At 48.1% G+C, this 18,130-nt stretch overlaps 6 protein-coding genes across 7 annotated transcripts; 2 read left to right on the plus strand and 4 right to left on the minus strand.

Annotated features, from left to right (window-relative positions):
- Positions 1-264: 264 nt before the first annotated feature.
- LOC108152695 (transmembrane protein 19) lies at positions 265-2,189 on the plus strand. Of its 2 annotated transcripts, XM_017282202.2 has the most exons (3): positions 265-496; positions 556-1,178; positions 1,246-1,427. In XM_017282202.2, the coding sequence occupies exons 1-3, from the start codon at positions 388-390 to the stop codon at positions 1,333-1,335; spliced, it is 822 nt and encodes a 273-aa protein (XP_017137691.1). In that variant the 5' UTR covers positions 265-387; the 3' UTR covers positions 1,336-1,427. The 2 variants fall into 2 exon arrangements, with proteins under 2 accessions (XP_017137691.1, XP_017137690.1); XM_017282201.2 differs by having other exon boundaries at positions 268-496; positions 556-2,189.
- On the minus strand, positions 1,513-3,511 carry LOC108152694. Its single transcript, XM_017282200.2, has 2 exons — positions 3,261-3,511; positions 1,513-3,201 (listed from the first exon to the last, which is right to left on the minus strand). The coding sequence occupies exons 1-2, from the start codon at positions 3,406-3,408 to the stop codon at positions 2,195-2,197; spliced, it is 1,155 nt and encodes a 384-aa protein (XP_017137689.1). The 5' UTR covers positions 3,409-3,511; the 3' UTR covers positions 1,513-2,194.
- Positions 3,512-4,018: 507 nt separating this feature from the next.
- On the minus strand, positions 4,019-5,256 carry LOC108153779. The gene is made up of 2 exons (XM_017283921.2): positions 5,086-5,256; positions 4,019-5,008 (listed from the first exon to the last, which is right to left on the minus strand). Exons 1-2 carry the CDS (start codon positions 5,114-5,116, stop codon positions 4,068-4,070), a joined length of 972 nt encoding a protein of 323 aa, XP_017139410.1. The 5' UTR covers positions 5,117-5,256; the 3' UTR covers positions 4,019-4,067.
- Positions 5,257-6,534: 1,278 nt separating this feature from the next.
- LOC108153496 (nucleolin) lies at positions 6,535-7,696 on the plus strand. Its single transcript, XM_017283547.2, has 2 exons — positions 6,535-6,860; positions 6,947-7,696. The coding sequence occupies exons 1-2, from the start codon at positions 6,833-6,835 to the stop codon at positions 7,675-7,677; spliced, it is 759 nt and encodes a 252-aa protein (XP_017139036.1). The 5' UTR covers positions 6,535-6,832; the 3' UTR covers positions 7,678-7,696.
- Positions 7,697-7,721: 25 nt separating this feature from the next.
- Positions 7,722-9,828, minus strand: LOC108165305. The gene is made up of 3 exons (XM_017301339.2): positions 9,797-9,828; positions 8,288-8,613; positions 7,722-8,149 (listed from the first exon to the last, which is right to left on the minus strand). The coding sequence occupies exons 1-3, from the start codon at positions 9,825-9,827 to the stop codon at positions 7,799-7,801; spliced, it is 708 nt and encodes a 235-aa protein (XP_017156828.2). The 5' UTR covers position 9,828; the 3' UTR covers positions 7,722-7,798.
- Positions 8,640-9,226, minus strand: LOC108153497. Its single transcript, XM_017283548.2, has one exon. It carries the CDS (start codon positions 9,184-9,186, stop codon positions 8,770-8,772), a length of 417 nt encoding a protein of 138 aa, XP_017139037.1. The 5' UTR covers positions 9,187-9,226; the 3' UTR covers positions 8,640-8,769.
- Positions 9,829-18,130: the final 8,302 nt, after the last annotated feature.

Here is an 18,130-nt window from a genome sequence, read left to right on the forward strand (position 1 = left end):
TGGATGTTTCGTTTGATTCGGCGTCGGGCTGCTCCTGCGCCTGCTCTGCCCAGCTGGATGCGATAACGAGTCTGGTGAAGGAGCTTGATAAGCGTGTCCAACGATTAGAGGGGTTCTACTTGTCATGAATAGCTGCTTTATGGTTTATTATTAAGTATCAATTCCATTTATAAACATATGTTATTTGAAGTCAAACGGCGCGCCCAACAGCACGCTGTTAACATAAACGTGCAGCTTACAGATTTCATAGAGAATGTCGCAAACCGATAACAGGGCCTTGGCAAGAAGTTCTCAAGTCCGTCGCTAATCGGAATACCAAATAAACCAAACAAATTAAATTAAACTGGAGAAAGTGCCGAATAAGCTGCATGTAAACCTTTGAAAGCGATGCGCAACTGGATGCCGGTCTTGTTCTGTGGCCTGGCCATACCCATTTCCTTGTTCATGTGGCTGGGCAACGTGGCCTTCTCGAAGATCTGGAACAATGCCTACGAAGGTGTGTAACTGAATGAACACTTAAGGATGCAAAAGGTTATCTAATTGATTGATTGGCAGAGCCCCGGGTGATACCGCCTATGCGGTGGCTGTTTTCCACGCTGGCTCCCCTCACACTGATGACGGTGGCGCTGCGTCGACGCTCGGTTAGCCGGTCTGGAGCCGCTCTAGGCATTTTGGTGGCTTTTATACTGTCGGTAGCCAGCCATCCGTTCTTCGCCAGCCTGGTGGTCTTTTTCTTCAGCTCGTCGCGGTCCACCAAGTTCCGTGCACACATGAAACGACGGTTCGAGCACGACTTCAAGGAGGGCGAGGGACAGAGAAACTGGGTCCAGGTCCTGTGCAACGGTGGAATGGCCGCCCAACTGGCCCTGCTTTACCTCATCGACTGCGGCAGCGGCGAGCGGGCCATAGATTTTTCCAAAGAGTACCGCTCCAGCTGGCTGGGTATTGCCGTGATGAGCGCCTTTGCCTGCTGCAATGGGGACACATGGTCCAGTGAGCTAGGCAGCGTGCTCTCCCAGCGCGATCCCATCTCCATCATCAGCTGGCGACGCGTGCCACGCGGCACCAACGGAGGAATCTCTCTGATCGGAGTCGTGGTTAGTCTGCTGGGAGGCTTCCTCGTGGGCTTCGGCTATTTTGTAACCGTCCGGTACACGGTGGAGGCCAAAATGCTGCTCGTAAGTCCACCTCAATGGCCTATAATCCTATTTGGCGGCATTGCCGGAATTTTTGGTTCGCTACTAGACTCCATCCTGGGCGGCATGCTGCAGTTCTCGGGCATCAATGAGCAAGGCCAGATTGTGGATGCCCCAGGCAAGGGTGTGCGTCATGTGAGTGGCCTCCGCATTCTGGACAACCACAGTGTCAATCTCATTTCCAGCATCATCACGGGCGTCACCATACCAGTCCTCGCTCTCAAGTTTTGGCCTGTGCGCTGAAGGAGGAGGCATCTGTTGCATGTTATTCATTCGGATCATATACTCCACACACATATATCTATTTTTGTAAAGCTTCCTAACCGCTTAGCGATTAACTCTAAAAAGACTTGTACCGATCGAAACGATGGACTCGAAAGAACAACGATAAGGATAGCCGCAGCGGGAGCACCGACCCATACGAAGCGACGCCAATGATGTTCCTGTTCACTTGATAAGTTTTATACCCGGTGGCTCCGCTACCACATCTACGCGCTAACTCATTCTTTCTCTCTCTCTTTTAATCGTGCAGTGTGAGAAACCTGTTGGGTTGGTGTTGTGATAAACGTGAGAGAGAGACAGATATAGCGGAAACAGATAAAATAATTCAAAACTCGCAAAAAAAAGGTCATTCGATCAGAAAGGCGATAAACGAAGGGCAAGAATTAACATTGCATCATAACTAGAAGACGTGGATCCTTTCTTTCTCTCATGACAAGTGCCAGCAAAATTCAGAGATATGGGGAGAGATCAGCACGAGAGAGAGAGAGATAGACAGAGAGCATGCAGCAGTCATCGCCTCCGATACCAATTCGGTTAAATAATTGTCAGGTTCACATCTATGTTGACTGAGTACTGGGTATAGAAGTAGCCCACGGCCCTTGCCGTGGCTGACAACGTTCCCGCTTGCTTGATCTTGTGGCATCCCCCTGCGGCTATCCGTCTATGCTTAACTTACAGTAAAAACTCTGATAAATGTTGCTGCAAACTAAATTTTATCAATCTCTCTGGACTTTATTGGCTCTCTTCAGTTTCTGGAGTTCTATGTTTCGCAGTAAATTGTTCGAAAGGGCACGCAGCGCCTCGCTGGACGGCACTGGTGCCTCACCATGAGCTGGCCTGGCGAAGCCGATGGAGAACTTAATCATAAGATCACCAATCGGGGAGTTGATGAACTGTGAGCCCGTCGAGATGGTTTTGAAAATGATGCGGCGTTTGTGCTGGTAGACCTGAGGATCGCTGGGCAGACTGTTGGATGGATTCGGCAGTGGCCGGGGATTGGGACTGGGACTGGGATTGGCCTTGGGCCTTGGTATCGGGGTTGTCAGAGGTGGTGTCACCTCAATGGAGCTGGTGGTGGAAATGGTGGTTAGGTTCGCTGGCTTTGGGGTGGCTCTGGGTTGCGCTGAGGTCCTTGCTCGAGTGCTGCGCGGATGCGCTGTAGTACTGCGGCGTTTGTGGGGTCTACGGGTGGTGCTGGGACTGCTGGTTGATGGCTTCTGTGGCTGTGGCAATTGATAGCCTGTCTCGGTCTGCTCATCATCCTCGAGCACGGAAGCCGCATCTGGCTTCTCTTGATCGCTGTAGCCCAAATCCGTCCGATCCTCCCCATCTTCATAGTCATCATCCACTTCCGCATCGTTCGGATGGCTGCTGGTGAAGAGAGGGGGTGGTCGATTAGGAGGCTGCTGATCTCGTCTATCCTGCTTCTCCCTATGCTCGTAGACGGGGTCGTTGGGTCCTGTGGAGGCCAGGACTTGCTCCATTTGCTTCTGAAGTATCTCATAGAGCGGCGCACTCTGCTCATCCTCCAACAGCTCCACCGGCTCACTGGGCACAAACTGATTGTTGACATAGGCACTTCTGCCATCTAGGTCCTCGTCCACATCCAAGACATCCTCTTTCTGCGAGCGCGATTCCAATTCGAGTTGCTCAGGTGGTGGATGGGTTACAGTGACTTCTTCCGCTTGGTCTCCAGTTGGCGAAGCTCGGGCACTGACCAGGGCTGTGGAAGGGTGTATCTTAAAGGATCTCTTCGATCTTCGCCCAACCTTCGCGACTCACCTCCGCTTAGCAGGATCAGTAGCTGCAGTTTTGTGCTCCACATTCGGACTGTTCTGCCTCCCATTGCAGTCGAATGACTTCTGTGCTCTGGTGGAGAGTCCCTCACAGTTTTTATAGGCGTCGTCTGGCGGCGGCTTGAGGCATCCATTGTCCATCCCACGCCCTCCCAATTAGGTTTAGTGCTGGGCTTCTAATGATGGCCCTATTCAGCTACTGATATCTTTGACGGTCAATCAGTTTATAGAACTTGTTTCCAGGGTCAATGCACCTATCTAGAAATGCACTCTGCCTTTGACGAAGCTGCATCTGGCCATATATCGAATAAATGCTTGTTCCCTGGCCCTATGGAAATACCTCGCCCAACGTACGGCTTGGTGCTAGAGTTGGTTCATCAAATCGTTGCTGGAAGCCATTCGAAGATCTCTATCCTTAAATATGTAATTTTGTTATAATTTTGTAAGCCTATTGTGCAAATAATTTGTGAGACATCGAATTGTATACTCTTTTAGAGGGTTTACAAATATTTTCAGCAGAAGAAAGTATCTGCGAAGTCTGTAAGTTTGTCTCTCTGTTTATTCGAAAACTATCTGGCGAAAACTTTGCATTCTATTCTATATAGTACATATATAATATGTATATTTTAGTAAAAGTATAACTTCCACAGAAATGATCGATCTACTAGATGGCTAGCCTTCCTTTCTGATTTTTATTTCATTTTTAAAATCGAAGTCCCTTTAAGTGTTTTTCTCAAATTATTTTATTTGTTTAAATTAAAATAAATATTAACTTTTAAGTGAGATTTTTCTTTTAAGCTACGGTATACTTGAGTCTATCGTTGTCGGCCTTGGGCTGGCTCTGTTCTGTCACTGGAGCGGCCTCAGCCATGGCGATCACCAAGGGTTTTGGGGATTGAGTGTCCTTCATGGGCATGGGTGGCACGGCAATCTCTTCGGAGGTCTTCACGGGGGTTGATACGGCCACCGGGACAGGTTCAGGAAGTGAAGCTGCAACCGAAGGTGATGCCTCGTCTTCAACTGGTTTCTGGGGCAGGGGAAGAGCAATGGGCGAAATATTGTCTTCCTTCTCTTCGCTGCTGTCACTGCTGTCCTTCTCCTTCTCCTGCTTTTTCTTTTCCTCCTTCTCCTTCTCCTGGTTCATTTTCTCCACGGTGGCACTGTCACGGAAATAGGGCGAACTCCTGAACTTCTTGTCGGCACAGGCCGTTTCCTTGGGATAGGTTTGCTGGCAATCGGCATAGGCCAGCTCGGACCAAAGGCCATGGGAGCGGCACTTGGCCACGTTGAGCTTGCACTGATTGTAGAAGACGGCCACCTCATTGGCGGTCCTGCCGCACACTGGCTCGTACAGATCCACACAGTCGTCGTCGCAGAGGTACCCCTCCTGAAGGGACTGGGCAGCGCTGTTGATCGCCGCCGAGTTGGTGGCCTGGCAATCCTTCTGGCCCTGGTCGCAGCTGAACCAGGCAATGGGAATGGCCAGGAAGGGGGGACTCATCCGGCTGCTGCCCTGGGCATCGGCCTGAGGAGCGTAGGTGCGCTTCACGTAGTAGCCGTGCTCCTCGGTGGATACCTGAGTGTTGCTGGCCAGGTCCGTGGAGCTGGACCACTTCGTCTTGGTCTTGGTCTTCTGGGAGTCGGACTTGTCATGGTGGTGGTGGTGGTCAGAGCCCTTGTGCTTGCGGCGCTTCGCCTCAATGGGAGCCACCTCCAGGAGCAGCAGAGCGGCCACTGAAAAAAGATGAGGGACAGTGTGGGGGTTGGATGCTGAGTCCTGCTTGACAGAGCCAGAAGCCTGGCGGACTTACCTAGAACGAAAACAGCCTGAATTGGTCTCATCTTATTTTGCACTTACGATCTGATCTGCTCAGCTGCTCGTCGCTATAACAACTGATCGCATCTTCTGGCGAATGGCGGCTTAAGTACAGGCGTTCCGCACTTGGGGGGAATTCTTCTGGCCATCTACCGGTTTTTCTTCGTAAATCTTTTCATCTGCGGGCTTGTGTTTACACTTCGCGCAGTTCCGAGATATCCCCCCCGAGACACGAACGAAAGTACGAAAAGATTTAGTGATTTTTTTCGTTGTTGGTGAAATTTTATGCAAGCTCTTGTGGTTGTCATTTATCAGCTTACCCTTTTGCACACACACAAACACACTGGCCTGGACTGGCCTGATAATCATCTAGAATGCTCTCGCTTGGACCTGGAACTGGTTGTGTGTTTAACACCTTACTTGCCCTCCATTCGAACGCCCAGCCGTCCAGCCGCCCAGTCGGCCAGCCGTCCAGCCTCCAGCTCAGAAGATCAGCTTGTCTGCCTCTTGAGCCGGTTCTTCAAAATTGGGTCAATCTGGAAAGGTTCGGTGATCTTGTTTTATTTATTTTACCTTCTGTTTGTGGGGAGAGTTCTTTGGGTTTGAGTTTAGAGATTGCCGGCAGTGGCAACTGCATTTGCTTGCAGGAAATCCCCTCAGATCCAATCAAGCTCTGCTATTGTTTATTGTTGCCAGTGTGTTGATCTCTGATCTACTCCTATGTGAGAGAGCTCTTCCATCGCAGGTAATTGTAGTTTTAATTAGAGTGAAGCTTAAACTTGATTTCCAGCTGGAGGATAGACTTAGACATCATTTGGAGACTCCTCAGAGCATTCTGCGAGAGGTCTCTGATCTGCCATGACCATCCATAATTGCACCTATCATTCCCTCACTCATCCAACTCGTGATCTCGCTGATCGGTGGCTTTCTTCGTCCACCCTCTCATTTCATTTGCTTTCTTGTTGATTTATTTATTTTTGATTTTTAATGGAAATGTTTTCAAAATTTCCCATTAGCATTAGAAAGTTGGGATCTGTGTTTGATGGATGCATTGCCGGCCAGCCCGCCAGTCAGCCAGCCAGCCAGTTGGGGGCGATCTGATCGATGCCGGGCCGGACTACAAGCATGTCTAATTACATAATTAAGGGCCCAATGACCGAACACCGAACACCCAAGGGGGCCTACTAAGTGATCTTGTAAGCAGTTTTGCATATCAGCAACAAAGCGCGGGCTTCGTTAATTTCTAGGGCAAACAGGGCTGAGCAGAGGCTGTCGGCGGGACAGATGCCCGAAATTTATGAAAGAAGTAACCAGAAAGAAACGCACACAAAATTTAAATAAATGATTTCGGTTTCTTTGGTGCGTCAGTGTGTGTGTGTGTGTGTGTGGGTGTATGCGTGTGTGAAGGGTAAACAAAAGAAGTCCAACGAAAAGAAAACAAAATAAAGAAACAAGAAACGAACAGAAACCAGAGAAAGAGAGCTTCGGTTGCAGTAAAAGCGACTGGACAACGCTCTGTTTAGTCGCCAGACCCAGAGCCAGACTCGGAGCTCGCTGAGAGCGGAGCGGATCGGATCGTATGGGATGGCTTGGGATCGAAGGTGGAGCGCGCCTTGTTGATTTACTTTCATTTTGGTGGGGCTATAAAAAGCGAAAGCAAAGCGCTGGATTTGCTCAGAAAGACCGCAAAACTGCAAAAGTCAACTGTTCGCCCACGGAAAAGAAACAAAAGGATTAGCATTATGGTTCGAGCCATCTACCTGTCCCTCGGTAAGCCATTGAACCTACCTACCTCCTGCAATGGAGTATGGAAATATGGAATGCCCCAACTAATTCTCTTCTTCTCTCTGGTGCAGCTGCCTTAGTGGCCCTGGCCTGTGTGGCGAGTGCTGCCCCAGTGGCTGAGTCGGACATCGACACGAGCCTCGAGTACCCTGCCTCGCGGCAGGTGGAGGTGGAGGAGGAGGAGGAACTGGTTCAAAACTCCAGTGCGGACAGCAGTGAGGAGCACGACGACGATGAGGATGTGCACAAGGTGGAGGAGGAGTCCAAGGAAGATGACGACGAAGAGAATGATGATGATGATGACGATGACGACGACTCCCTGATCAGAAGACGTCGCGATGTGGCCACCACTGAGGAGACGCCCTCTGAAGCCGCCACAGAGACCCCCTCAGAGCTGGAGAAAGACCCCGACACTGTGACAGCCGCAGTGCCAGTGGCTCCCTCCCGCAAGCCAGTGCTCGTGCTCATCCGCGATGCCCTGAAGAAGGTCACCACAGATCTGCCCACCGCACAGGTGGCCAACAACGCTCTGCAGTACTTCCAGCAGTTCGAGCACTTCATCCAGCAGACCATCGAGCAGGTCATCGGCGATGACTACGATGACGATGATGAGACTCCGGCCACAGTCCTACCCAACACGGATGAGAACAAGCAGCCCGAGGCGGAGTCCCCGCAGCAGAAACCCGAAAAGGATGCCGAGACTGCAGCTCCCGAGCCAGAGCCTGTCAAGCCTGTCAAGCCCGTGGAGCCGGTGGAGCAGCAAGTGACTGATGCCGCGACTCCTCTCAGCAATGCTGTCTAGCCAGAGCTCCGTCTTCAACTCTAGTTCCACACAAGTTTCTCAGCTACTTTGTTTGTCATTTATTTATTGTTAGCCATTAAAGTTATGTTATAATGTATACGTAAGCACCGATGCTCGGATTTCAGAGGCTCGGGTAGTAGACGGAAGCGTGCCGATCCGGGCGCTCCTTTGCCGCATAGATATTGCTCTTCAGCTGACTGCGATGGCGGTTGGTGGTCCGCCTCTTGGGAGTCGTCTCGATCTGTTCCAGCAAACGATTGAAGTGGGAATTGGGCGCCTTCGTATGGGGGTTCTTCTTGTTCGCTGCTGCCGACCCAGAGGCTGACTTTCGCAGCTGATTGAGGGACATCTGCTGGTCGCCAATGGTCAGAGTGAGGGGCAGCTTGCCGGCCGAGTTGATATATATAGGGATGGTTATGTAGATGGAAGAGCCACCGGTCTGGGGCATTGCCATAGGTTCAGGCTTGGGCTGCTGTAAAGGGAATGAAGGATACACTTCAATAAAACAAGGATCACTGGAGTGGCGAGAGAGGTAGATATCACAGAGAAGAAGATCACTACCAATCGTCAGTGGGTCCCCGGGATTACACAGGATTAAACCATTTCATACCTGCTGCTTAGCGGGCTGCTGTTGTGGAGGAGGCTGCTGCTTAAGGAAGTGCAAGGGATTGGCATCCTCCCCCAGGCTGCTGTACTCATCGTCGGTCAACGCAGGCAGCCGATCGTTCGAGAAGTTGTTATCATCCTCCTCGATTTCATGGGCCTGCTTGGCCTTGGCCTTGGTCAGAGGAGAAGTCGAGCAGCCACGCGGCTTCGGAGTGCTCGAAGTGGTGGATGACGACTGGAGTAACGCCTCCAGTTTGAGGGCCTCCTGAGTGTCGTTCGAATAGGTGACATTCTGGGCTGAGCAGAGACTGGTAGAGCAGAGCAGTATGGCTGAAAGGTTGTGGCAAAGAGCTGGATTAAATTATTCGTTGCGATATTTTATTTGATAAAATATTACAGCCCAACAGATTACAACTAGCTTAAAGTAAATGCCCAGTCCTAGCCTCTAGCCTAACGCTTTTGCCGTTTCCATTGCTCCTGCCACAGCTATAGGGTTGTCCTCTTGCCATCGAGTATCATCTCGGTGAGGCCCAGGTTCTTGAACTCCTCCAGGCGCTCCACCTGACTGGTGAGACGCTTCTTGAACTGCACCTCCCGGCTGAGCATCTTCAGATCGTCCACGCTGCTCATCTGATCGCAGCTGCCGATTTTCTTGGCTATCAGCTCCTTGGTCAGCATTATCTTGGCTCTGGACAGACGCAAGTAGGAGAAGTCCGCACTGGCCCGCTTGAGTTCCTGGCGGTAGAGGAACAGCTGGTAGGAGAAATTTATTTTGGGTGCCATCATGCGCAGCTTCTTTAGAGCCTTTTTCTTTTTCCTCAAAGGATCGTGGGACTTGCGCGGTCTGCTGCTCGAACGCTGCTTATTCTCCGAGTGTTTCTTCATTTTGTGTTCGTCAATCATGCTGCTTCTCCGACGATCCAGCTCCGTTTGATGCTCAGGACTCTAGGCTGAGCTCCTTTTAAAGGTTCTTCAGGTAGTTTGGATCATTAGCGAGTGTCTGGTCGTGCGTGTGCCTGCCATAAACTTGCAGTTTTCCATAATTTTCATTCGGGGTCTGGGTATTTCCGCGGCTTATTTATGGCTTTATGACACCAGCCCAGGCTGGAGCTGCCGGTTGCTGTTCCAAAACCGTAACCAGAACCAGAGCCAGAGCCAGAGCCAGACTTAAGCCTCAATTATGGCTGTCAACTTAGCGCCGTTTTGGGCAGATCAGATCCCTTTGGGTTTTGTGGCGTTGTTCTAGTCCTCGCCAAAACCCAGACCCAGCAGGGGATACGGATACGGTTTCTTGGTATTCTTGGAATTTTTGGACATTTCTCTTTCAGCGGAACTCAGGAGCTGCCGTTTGGGTAAAACGAAAGACGAAAGAAAAGACGACCTTGTTCCCCACGAAACTTCTAGCAAATTCTAGCTAAGGACTCCTTTTCACAATTTTCCACAGTCTTCTGTCCAAACAATCGCAATCCCCCATACACCGTCATCACATACAACACCTTGTCAGGGAACGTACCTCCGCAATAGAGACTCCAAGAGAGCTTCATGGTCGTGTTTTGGAATAATACTGAAATCGCTATTGGCATGAGATTTCTATTTTATAGCCGCCAAGAAGAACTTTTTGGCCCAAGAAATTTCACTTGAATGGGAACAATGCTTAAGAGGAGTTCGTTCTCTCTGCGAACAATTTGCATATTAATTTCTCAATAGTCTGTTGCTTCTTTTCTCTATTTCTCTTCTAACTATGCAAATTCTCTGTTGCTTCGACAAATTTAAACACCGATGTCGTCATTGATTGTGCCTTTTGTTGGGGCCAAAGGCACAGGAGAGTGGAAGTGCTGGTAGTGGTGGTGGTGGTGGTTTTGGTGGGGTAAAGTCGAATAAATAATGATGATGCGCCACTTTTTGGGTTCGATTTATTTTTGCATGCATTTTATGAATTTTGAATCGAATCGAATCGAGAGATTCTTTCGCTTCAATGCCCCTCTGCTCATCTTGAAGTCTCGTCTCCCTTTCACCTCCCTTTTATCTGGTCAATGGGAACTAGCCAGGTCAGGCCAGGCCATAGACAAGTCATCGATGGGTCGACGGTCGATTGGCAGCCATTTAAAGTTCAGTTTATTTATCTTACTCGTGCATTTTGTCCGCAGCCAGACAAGGACTCATCCGAAAGCATTTCCATTTGACTTGGCTCCAACTTGGAGCGACTTGCATAACATTTTCCTTTCCTTTCCCTCAATCCTCAGTCCTCAGTCCTTAGTCCACAGTCCTCAATCCTCAATGTCGCTGTCGTCGTCATCTTTTGTGGTTTGCGTTTGTCATTAGACAATGTCTAGACCACGAGGACTCCAGACCCAGCCCGTTCCAGACATCGATCTGCCGGCGCTGGCCCACAGAAGTTGGATACACAAATTTGGCCATAGGGAAATAGTCGAAAATTGGCATCGTTTTTGTGATTCCCCATGACTGAGCGACTGCCAGAGGCATCTGTCTCTGTCTCCGTCTCTGTCTCTGTCTCTGTCTTCGTTTTATATAAGATTTTTGGCAGCATATTTACATCTAGGGATAGTTTTGGCTCTTGGCTTGGGTCTGCATTCGGTTCGGGTTGATCGATTTTGCTATTAGATTGGGTTGATCCTTGTGAGGACTTACCTTCTCCATCATCCATATCATTCCCATACTTCCCATACTCCTCATCATCCATCAGTCAATCAATTAGCTTGATCTCCATACTCTCGTTTTATGATAGGGCATCATTCACTTCCGTTAACTGTTTCCGTACTTTTTTTTTTATGTCTGACCCTTGACTCGGGGGCTATTTTACGATCCGCCCTTTATAGATTTCCAATTATAAATGCAGAAAAACCCCTGCCAAGGGGGGAAGATGGAAAACTTTTTCATTGCATCCAATCGAACGAACGACGCAATAATTTTCCATCCACATTGTGTGTTTGCAATTTGTTAGCCATGAGCATGAGGCCAATAAATTGGCCAAATATGCGCCATAAAATGGAAAGAAAAAGGAGGATACCAGAGGATGCGGAAAGAAGACAGACTGGCCCGGCCCCCAGTCCTATGCACTTTATAATGAAATAAATTGACTTTCATGATGATGGAAGGGCGAACCAAATAAATTGCAACTTTTCGCCAAAATTAAAAAGGTTCTTTTGTAGATTTTGTTGTTTTTTTTTTGTTTTTTGTTATTTTTTTGATATGAGTAGAATAAAATAAATACGACTAACTCCACTTTGGGGGAGGGAGTTGTTCTTTTGCATGTTTCATACTCGTTTCTCTCTTGTTTTGGCCTGTAAAATGCATTGCACATTTTATTGTGCACTCAATCAAAAATCCATTTCCGTTTGTTTCCAACACGTGTTCGTTCGTCTGTCTGGCAATCCGTACACGAGCTCGTGTGTGTGTGGCAGTGCAGTGAAGTGCAGTGTGGCAAAGTGGTATAGTGGTTCTGGTAGGGTGTTCCGAGTCCAGGTTGGCTCCCGGATCGGCGGCCAAAAGTTTGATAATTGAGTTGAAGCCACGCGTTAGGGCCGCGCTCTACCTCGCAGACCCATGCCCACGTCCACGTCCACGCCGAGCTCCACGCCCACGCCCACGCCCAATCATCAACAGCTTTCAGCCTCCTTTTATATGCATAGGACGATTGCAGCGAGTCCATTCATGTTGCACGTGCCGCATGGCAATTCAATCGACTGTGGGGCGACCAAATAACATCGGATGGATGGATGTCCTGACATTCTGCCCGAGCATCCAGAGCCTGAGCCCCAGCCTGAGTCCGATGCAACGCGCTGCAACGCAGGGAGGCCACATATGGTTATCCGCATTCAAAGTGAGGCGAGTGAAGGGCAAAACGATGGGTTGGTCTCCAATCCCATTGCAGTCGATGAGGGTTAATGGATGGGTTATCCTGTGGAAGGACTTTTATTGTGTTTGTGCAGGGCATATGACAGATAGAGGGAGAGAGCGAAAATTGACTTTGAATTGGTTAAATGATAGTCAACTGATAAACGAATTATGGTTTCGATAAATGTCATTAACAAGGACAATCCGCAGAGTTTAGATACGAAGATGGCCCGATAGTTGTATGAAGTCTGGCCTTTTCCTTAGTGGTTTTCCACTAACTGCCAATTCTCAGCCTACGTCCAGCCTGCCCAGAATACTGCCACAATAGGTGGCATTAGCAGTGGCAGGGGCAGGGGCAGTACCAGTAGCAAGGGCTGGAGTATCTGCATGTCTGCCCCGAGGACAAAGAGTGAAACTCCTTTTATCATATTCGCATGCACGGAAAATTGTCATGCAATAAAAACTAATCAAATAAATAAATAAATGAACAAAAGGCAGAGGCAAACAAAGTGACAAAATGGAGGAAAACAATTGCGAAATAAATGCCACAAACAATTGACAATAAACTACGGACATTCAAATGTGTATGCGTGTGTGTGTGTGTGTGTGTGTGTGCATATATGACCTGATTCCCATACATGCACACCATACACACATGCTTGCATGCGTCAAGGATATAAATAAAATGGAAAGAAGCCCGAAAAGTGTACAAGGAGAATGGGAAAATGAGCGGAGAGAGAAATAATAAATAAACTACAGTTCATGTCATGTCAGCAGAGGAGAGAGGACCAACAAAAACTGACAAAATGAAATTGAGAAAAGGAGCACACACAAACGCACACGGAGAGAGGGAGGGAGGAGAGGAGAGGAAGAGGGAGAGGCACAAAAAGATAATAATAAATATGTAGAACAAGTGAAAATGGCCGAAAGTCGTCCAGATGCGTGTAGTTAATTTAATGAGCTCTTTAAGTTGTCCAATTTGCTGGCCCGGACCTCAAAGAGGAATTGAAATGGCCAATAGAGAAGCAAATAAACACACATACACCCATACACACACACACACACACACACATAAACGGCGAAGCAAGAGGCTGAGGAGAAAGAAGTGAATTCGAGTCAAAGAGGAAGAGAAATTGATTCAAGGAATGGCTGAAGGATGTGTGAGAGTAAACTAGACACAAGAATTTAGTTTTCTGGATACCTATGGTATTGGTGATCGAAAGAGACTAGGCAGTTGACAGAGATGCGAGGGAGAGGCCAACAGAGTACTTAGTACTTTTGTTGTTGTTTGTCATAGGTCTACATCTACATACATATATACATATCTTGCAACAATCGGTTCATTGAAATTCAAACAATTGCCAAATCATCGCCCGCTATTAGCAGAACAGGCCACGCTCTGAACTCACCGACTTCCCGACTTATTTGGCCATAAATTGTACTAGGCCATGGTCTATTAACTCGGGAGAAAGGCGAGGGATGCTGTCTCTTAATTTCGGCTGCGCTTATCAGGGGAGGAAATCACGGTGGATGGGCACGCACAAATCAAAATATATATACCACCCCACCCCGACCAACTCCAGCGCATCCGGCACCGGCTCTGGCTCCGACTTCGTTTTGGGGTGCGCTTATCTATTGGCTATGGAAATTGAATTTACCCCGCCAGCAGAACCCAAAAGCCAAACAGAAAGAGCCAGAGCCACCCATACTCCTGGGCATATGGGAAGCAAGGAAGAGTCCAGTCCAGATAATTGCACGATAACCGGCTAATTTTCAATTAGCGCCATTTTGATAAGTAACATAAATTAAGCAGTTTCTCTGGCTCTTTCGCTACTTTGCTACTCTGCTGCTCTGCTGCTCTGCTACTCGGCTTGTCCGCTCCACCGCCAGATCCACTCCACTCCACTCCAATACTCATTAATCGCCAGGCAACAAATTGCAAATGGATATTTTTGTTTGCTGCTCATTTCCGGACTGGATTGAATCGAATGGGGATTCGGATTAGGATTGCGATTGCGATTGGGATGGTCCATTGGGGGTGTCATAGACGTGACTAGTTTATTGATTGAGATGGAGCTATGGTGATGTGTACTCTGGTACACTGTACTCCTGCCTCGTATTTGTACTCGAACTTGGACATAAATTAATAATAATATCGAAAAGGAGTCAGTAACAATTTGCTTTGCTCTGCAAAAGCCAGTGAGAAGCGCTCTACAGGACCCAACTAAAAGTCAAACACTTGATGGCCACCGCCCGCTGCTGCCCGACTACGTGTTGGCCATTTTGACGTCGTCGTCGCCGTCGTCGAACCTTTTGGCCATATAAAATTCCAATCATACTTGACCAGAAGCAAAAACACTGGAGAATTTCTACGCCAAAAGCGCAAAAGCTCTGGACAGAAAGTCAGTGGAAAACAGGAAAACGGAAAGTTAAGTGAAGTGGAGGACGCTTAAGCCAAAAACCATTCGTGGGAGGGGTACAGCGGTTATGGTTACGGTAACGTTTACGGTACTGGCCTGCTTCTGGCAGCAGTCAGCAGTCAGCAGAATTTTGTGCTACACTTTTGGCCCAATATCTTGCCGTCGCCGCCGCCGAATGTGACCATTGCTTTTGAATACCCTCAATGCATGCTCTCGGGGCACCACATTTGAGGTATTTACTGACCAAGGATCAGTGTGTACAATTACTTAGTCTCCGGAATGATCATAATTTGTTCCTGGAATTACGTTTGTGGAGAGAGCATTCCCAGTTCCAAGTGGCAGCCACCGGTTTCCTCAAGTCAAGCTCTATATTTTCCTTTACGAAATTCCAGGTTACTTGCTAACTTTAGACCCCGAACCAGACTGCCAAATGGTCCCGCTCCACACTTATTTGTGTTCTGGGGCTTATTGCCAGTGAGCAGCAAAAGTGAACAGTTTTCGACAGATTTTCAGAAAATAGTTGCCGACTGCAGAAGGCACAAGTGCGGGAGCGAGTGCGGGCATGGGTATGAGAAAAATGCATTCAATGCTCCCCGAGCTTCGCTTTTGCGGCTTGCCTGCCTTGGGGGTAGCATTGGGGATATGTCCAAAGGCAGTGCAGTGGGAAATTTCCTTTTCACTTTTTAAACGCTAACCTTTAAACACTTTCAGGGAGGGAGTCGAGGAGCTGGAGACCTGGACAAATGGAGTAGTGGGGTGTGCGGGGTGTGTGGGGTGTGTGGGGGAACTGGCAAGTTGTCACAGCTTAATCGATTTGGAAAAAGTTGCCATGTCGTGTGCTACTCGCATGCTACTTTATTTTTACGCACCATTTGTTTTCCCCCTCACATTGTGCCGTTGGAAAATGGGGAAAAATGGAAAATCCGCTGGTCGTTTCTTTCATTTCCCCCTGCGCCCTGGCAGTATCCAATGATAAACTTTCGACACATTTTTCATTTATTTTCAACACCTTTGATTGATATATTGAACACTTGGCGCCCCAACTTAAGCAACAGTCTTTCGTTGTCCTTCCTTCCGGTATTCCTCTCGGCTCACGGCTCTCGGCTCTCTGCCTTCCGCTTTCTGCTCTCCCTGGCTCCTTCCTTTCTTCCATTTAGGGGGTGTTTATATGGCGGAAGCTCGCGTCAGCTGGCAGACATTGTCCCGAGCATCATTTCCAGCGGATGTTCGAGTCGTGGCAGGAGCTGAGCCGGGGGAGGGGGAGGGAGAGGGGGAGGGGGAGGGGGCAATCCATGTCAAACGCTGTGACAAAGGTGGAAGCTCTCTTCCTGGCTGAGAGCTGGCTTATAGTTTAAATTGAAGTGTGTCCTGCACTTCCTTTGAGTAGAAAGAGCATCTTGAGCATTTGATCTACCTCAATCTCAATGTGGGGATGATAGATGGATGGATGGATGGATGGTCCAGGACCATAGGAATCTCCTATTTTATTTGATGCCTCATTCTTTGGGGAAGGCAATCTGCTTTGTGCACAAAACTTGACAACAATTGGCCCATAAATAAACAAATATCATTAAACTTAAGCAAGTGTCTTGTATACTCGTATTCCTGCCGTACATACATACATATAGAATGCCATTCAGGCAATTGCTCGACCAGCAACAGTCAACTGAACAAAACCAAAAGATATGCCAAACTATGGCCAAAGTGGCAGAAGGGAATGGCAGGGGACGATGGTCGAGGAAACGATGGTGGATACGATGGTGGGGCAACTTTTCATAAACATTATTAACAATTATTGTTGTTAGCAGAAGTTGTCTGAATGGGGCTGGATGGCTGCTGCCTGGCTGCTTGGCTGCCTGGCTGCTGTCTGGCTGCCTGAATGGGCGGATTCTGGTTGGATACTGGTTTCCAGGATGCTCTCTTGTCGCGTGCAGCTAACAAAGTCCTTGCTCCTGCTCCTTGCTGCTACAGCTACTGCGACTGCCTCCTGGCAAAAGTTATAAGCACGGCCAAAAGTTGATAAGAATGAGCCATAGACGTCGTAAGGCAGCCACTTTTGGCCTGAAAGAGAGGAGGAGTGGCAGCGAGTTCTTAACACGGCCAAGCTTTGTGCATTTTTTATAAACTAACGCCCTAAAACGTGAAAAAAGAGCAGGAAAAACAGTAACAATAACGCTGGGGTCTGGAGGACCGTGTGCCATGTCTGGAGTTAGTTAAAGGCTTTTTAGAGATGGTAACGTGAGTGTCTGGGACTGATGCAGAAACTAAAGACTTAATGGGTTGCTAAAGGATCTGAATTCAGAAATACATAATGAATAGTAGCATAGCTATAGTACGTGCAATGCATTTCCAACGGATCATCACAGAATTTCTTCAATTTCTATGGGTCTTTTTCTAGATCTATTTCAATATCTCCCTGACGGTATCCGTGTACTCTGAGAATGTATACCAATAGATACATCTGCGGAGTGTGGAAATTTGAATTAAATATTTTCATATTTAGATTTTATTATATTTATTTAAAATATGGTTGTTTCTTATTACTTCTTCAATTTTTTTGTGGCTAGACACTCTTCGTGAATTTCCACATCAATTTGTGGTTGTCATCTCTAGTCGGAAAGTCTCCTGCCGGTTGCTCTATGCCTCATCTTGATTATTGTTGTTGCTGCAACAGCTTTTCCGTTTTTTCTTTTTTTTTTTGACGCTAAGCAGACAGTTATTGTTGTTGTCGCTACTTGCACATACTTCAAATAGTCTTACAGAAGTTGCACTATCCGCTGGTGCTGGCGTCGTTTCCTTGCCTCTTTGGAAAGTTCATAAAGTTGCGACGAAAAACGCCCACAGGTTGGCCACGTTCAACGTTGCTCATACGCCATGTTGCACTCTGCAGAGGGATGAAGAATGAGGGAGGGAGGGAGAGCGACAGTGAGACTGGGGGACTGGGGGAAACTTCTTCTTCTTTATTTTATTTATTTTTTTCGGGGAGTGAATGAAAGACTGAGCCAAGTCTCGCCCTTGTCTCGGGCCCCGCAAAAGTTGAAAGCATTGCACGAAAGTTTAATTGAGAAAGTTAAGGAATTTCAATTAACTGTGGATATTTGTTATTTTTATTTCGGGGATGCCGGGGATCCTGTTCCAGCTCCAGGTCCAAGTACAGGCTCAGGCCTGGTCCTGGTCCTGGTCGTGGTCCTGGTCCTTGTCTGAGCTCTAGCATTTTTTGGCCAAGTATTTTGTGTGTTGAGTCATGTGTGCTATTGGCTGGCAAGTTTTTCCTGCCATCGCCCTAGTGTTTTTTTTATTTTTTATGTTTTTTTGTAGCTTAATATCCTATTAAGGGGCCAGGAGCTGGAGTCTATTAGCCAGCTGGCCTTAGCTCATTTAATTTGGTTGGGGGATGGTGCCTACAACTGTCCCTGATAGCCAACGGACCGTCGTACTGTTTAATGTTGCCTTCCATTGCCCATTGCTCTGCTGGCCTTGTGCCAGAACCTCCGAATGAGGCACGACGCTGATTCCTCCAGCCGTTCTCAACCAATTCAAACGGCTTAGCCCTTAATCAACCCGAATGCAGA

Source organism: Drosophila miranda, chromosome XR (genome assembly GCF_003369915.1).
Source record: "Drosophila miranda strain MSH22 chromosome XR, D.miranda_PacBio2.1, whole genome shotgun sequence".
NCBI classification, from domain to species: domain Eukaryota; kingdom Metazoa; phylum Arthropoda; class Insecta; order Diptera; family Drosophilidae; genus Drosophila; species Drosophila miranda.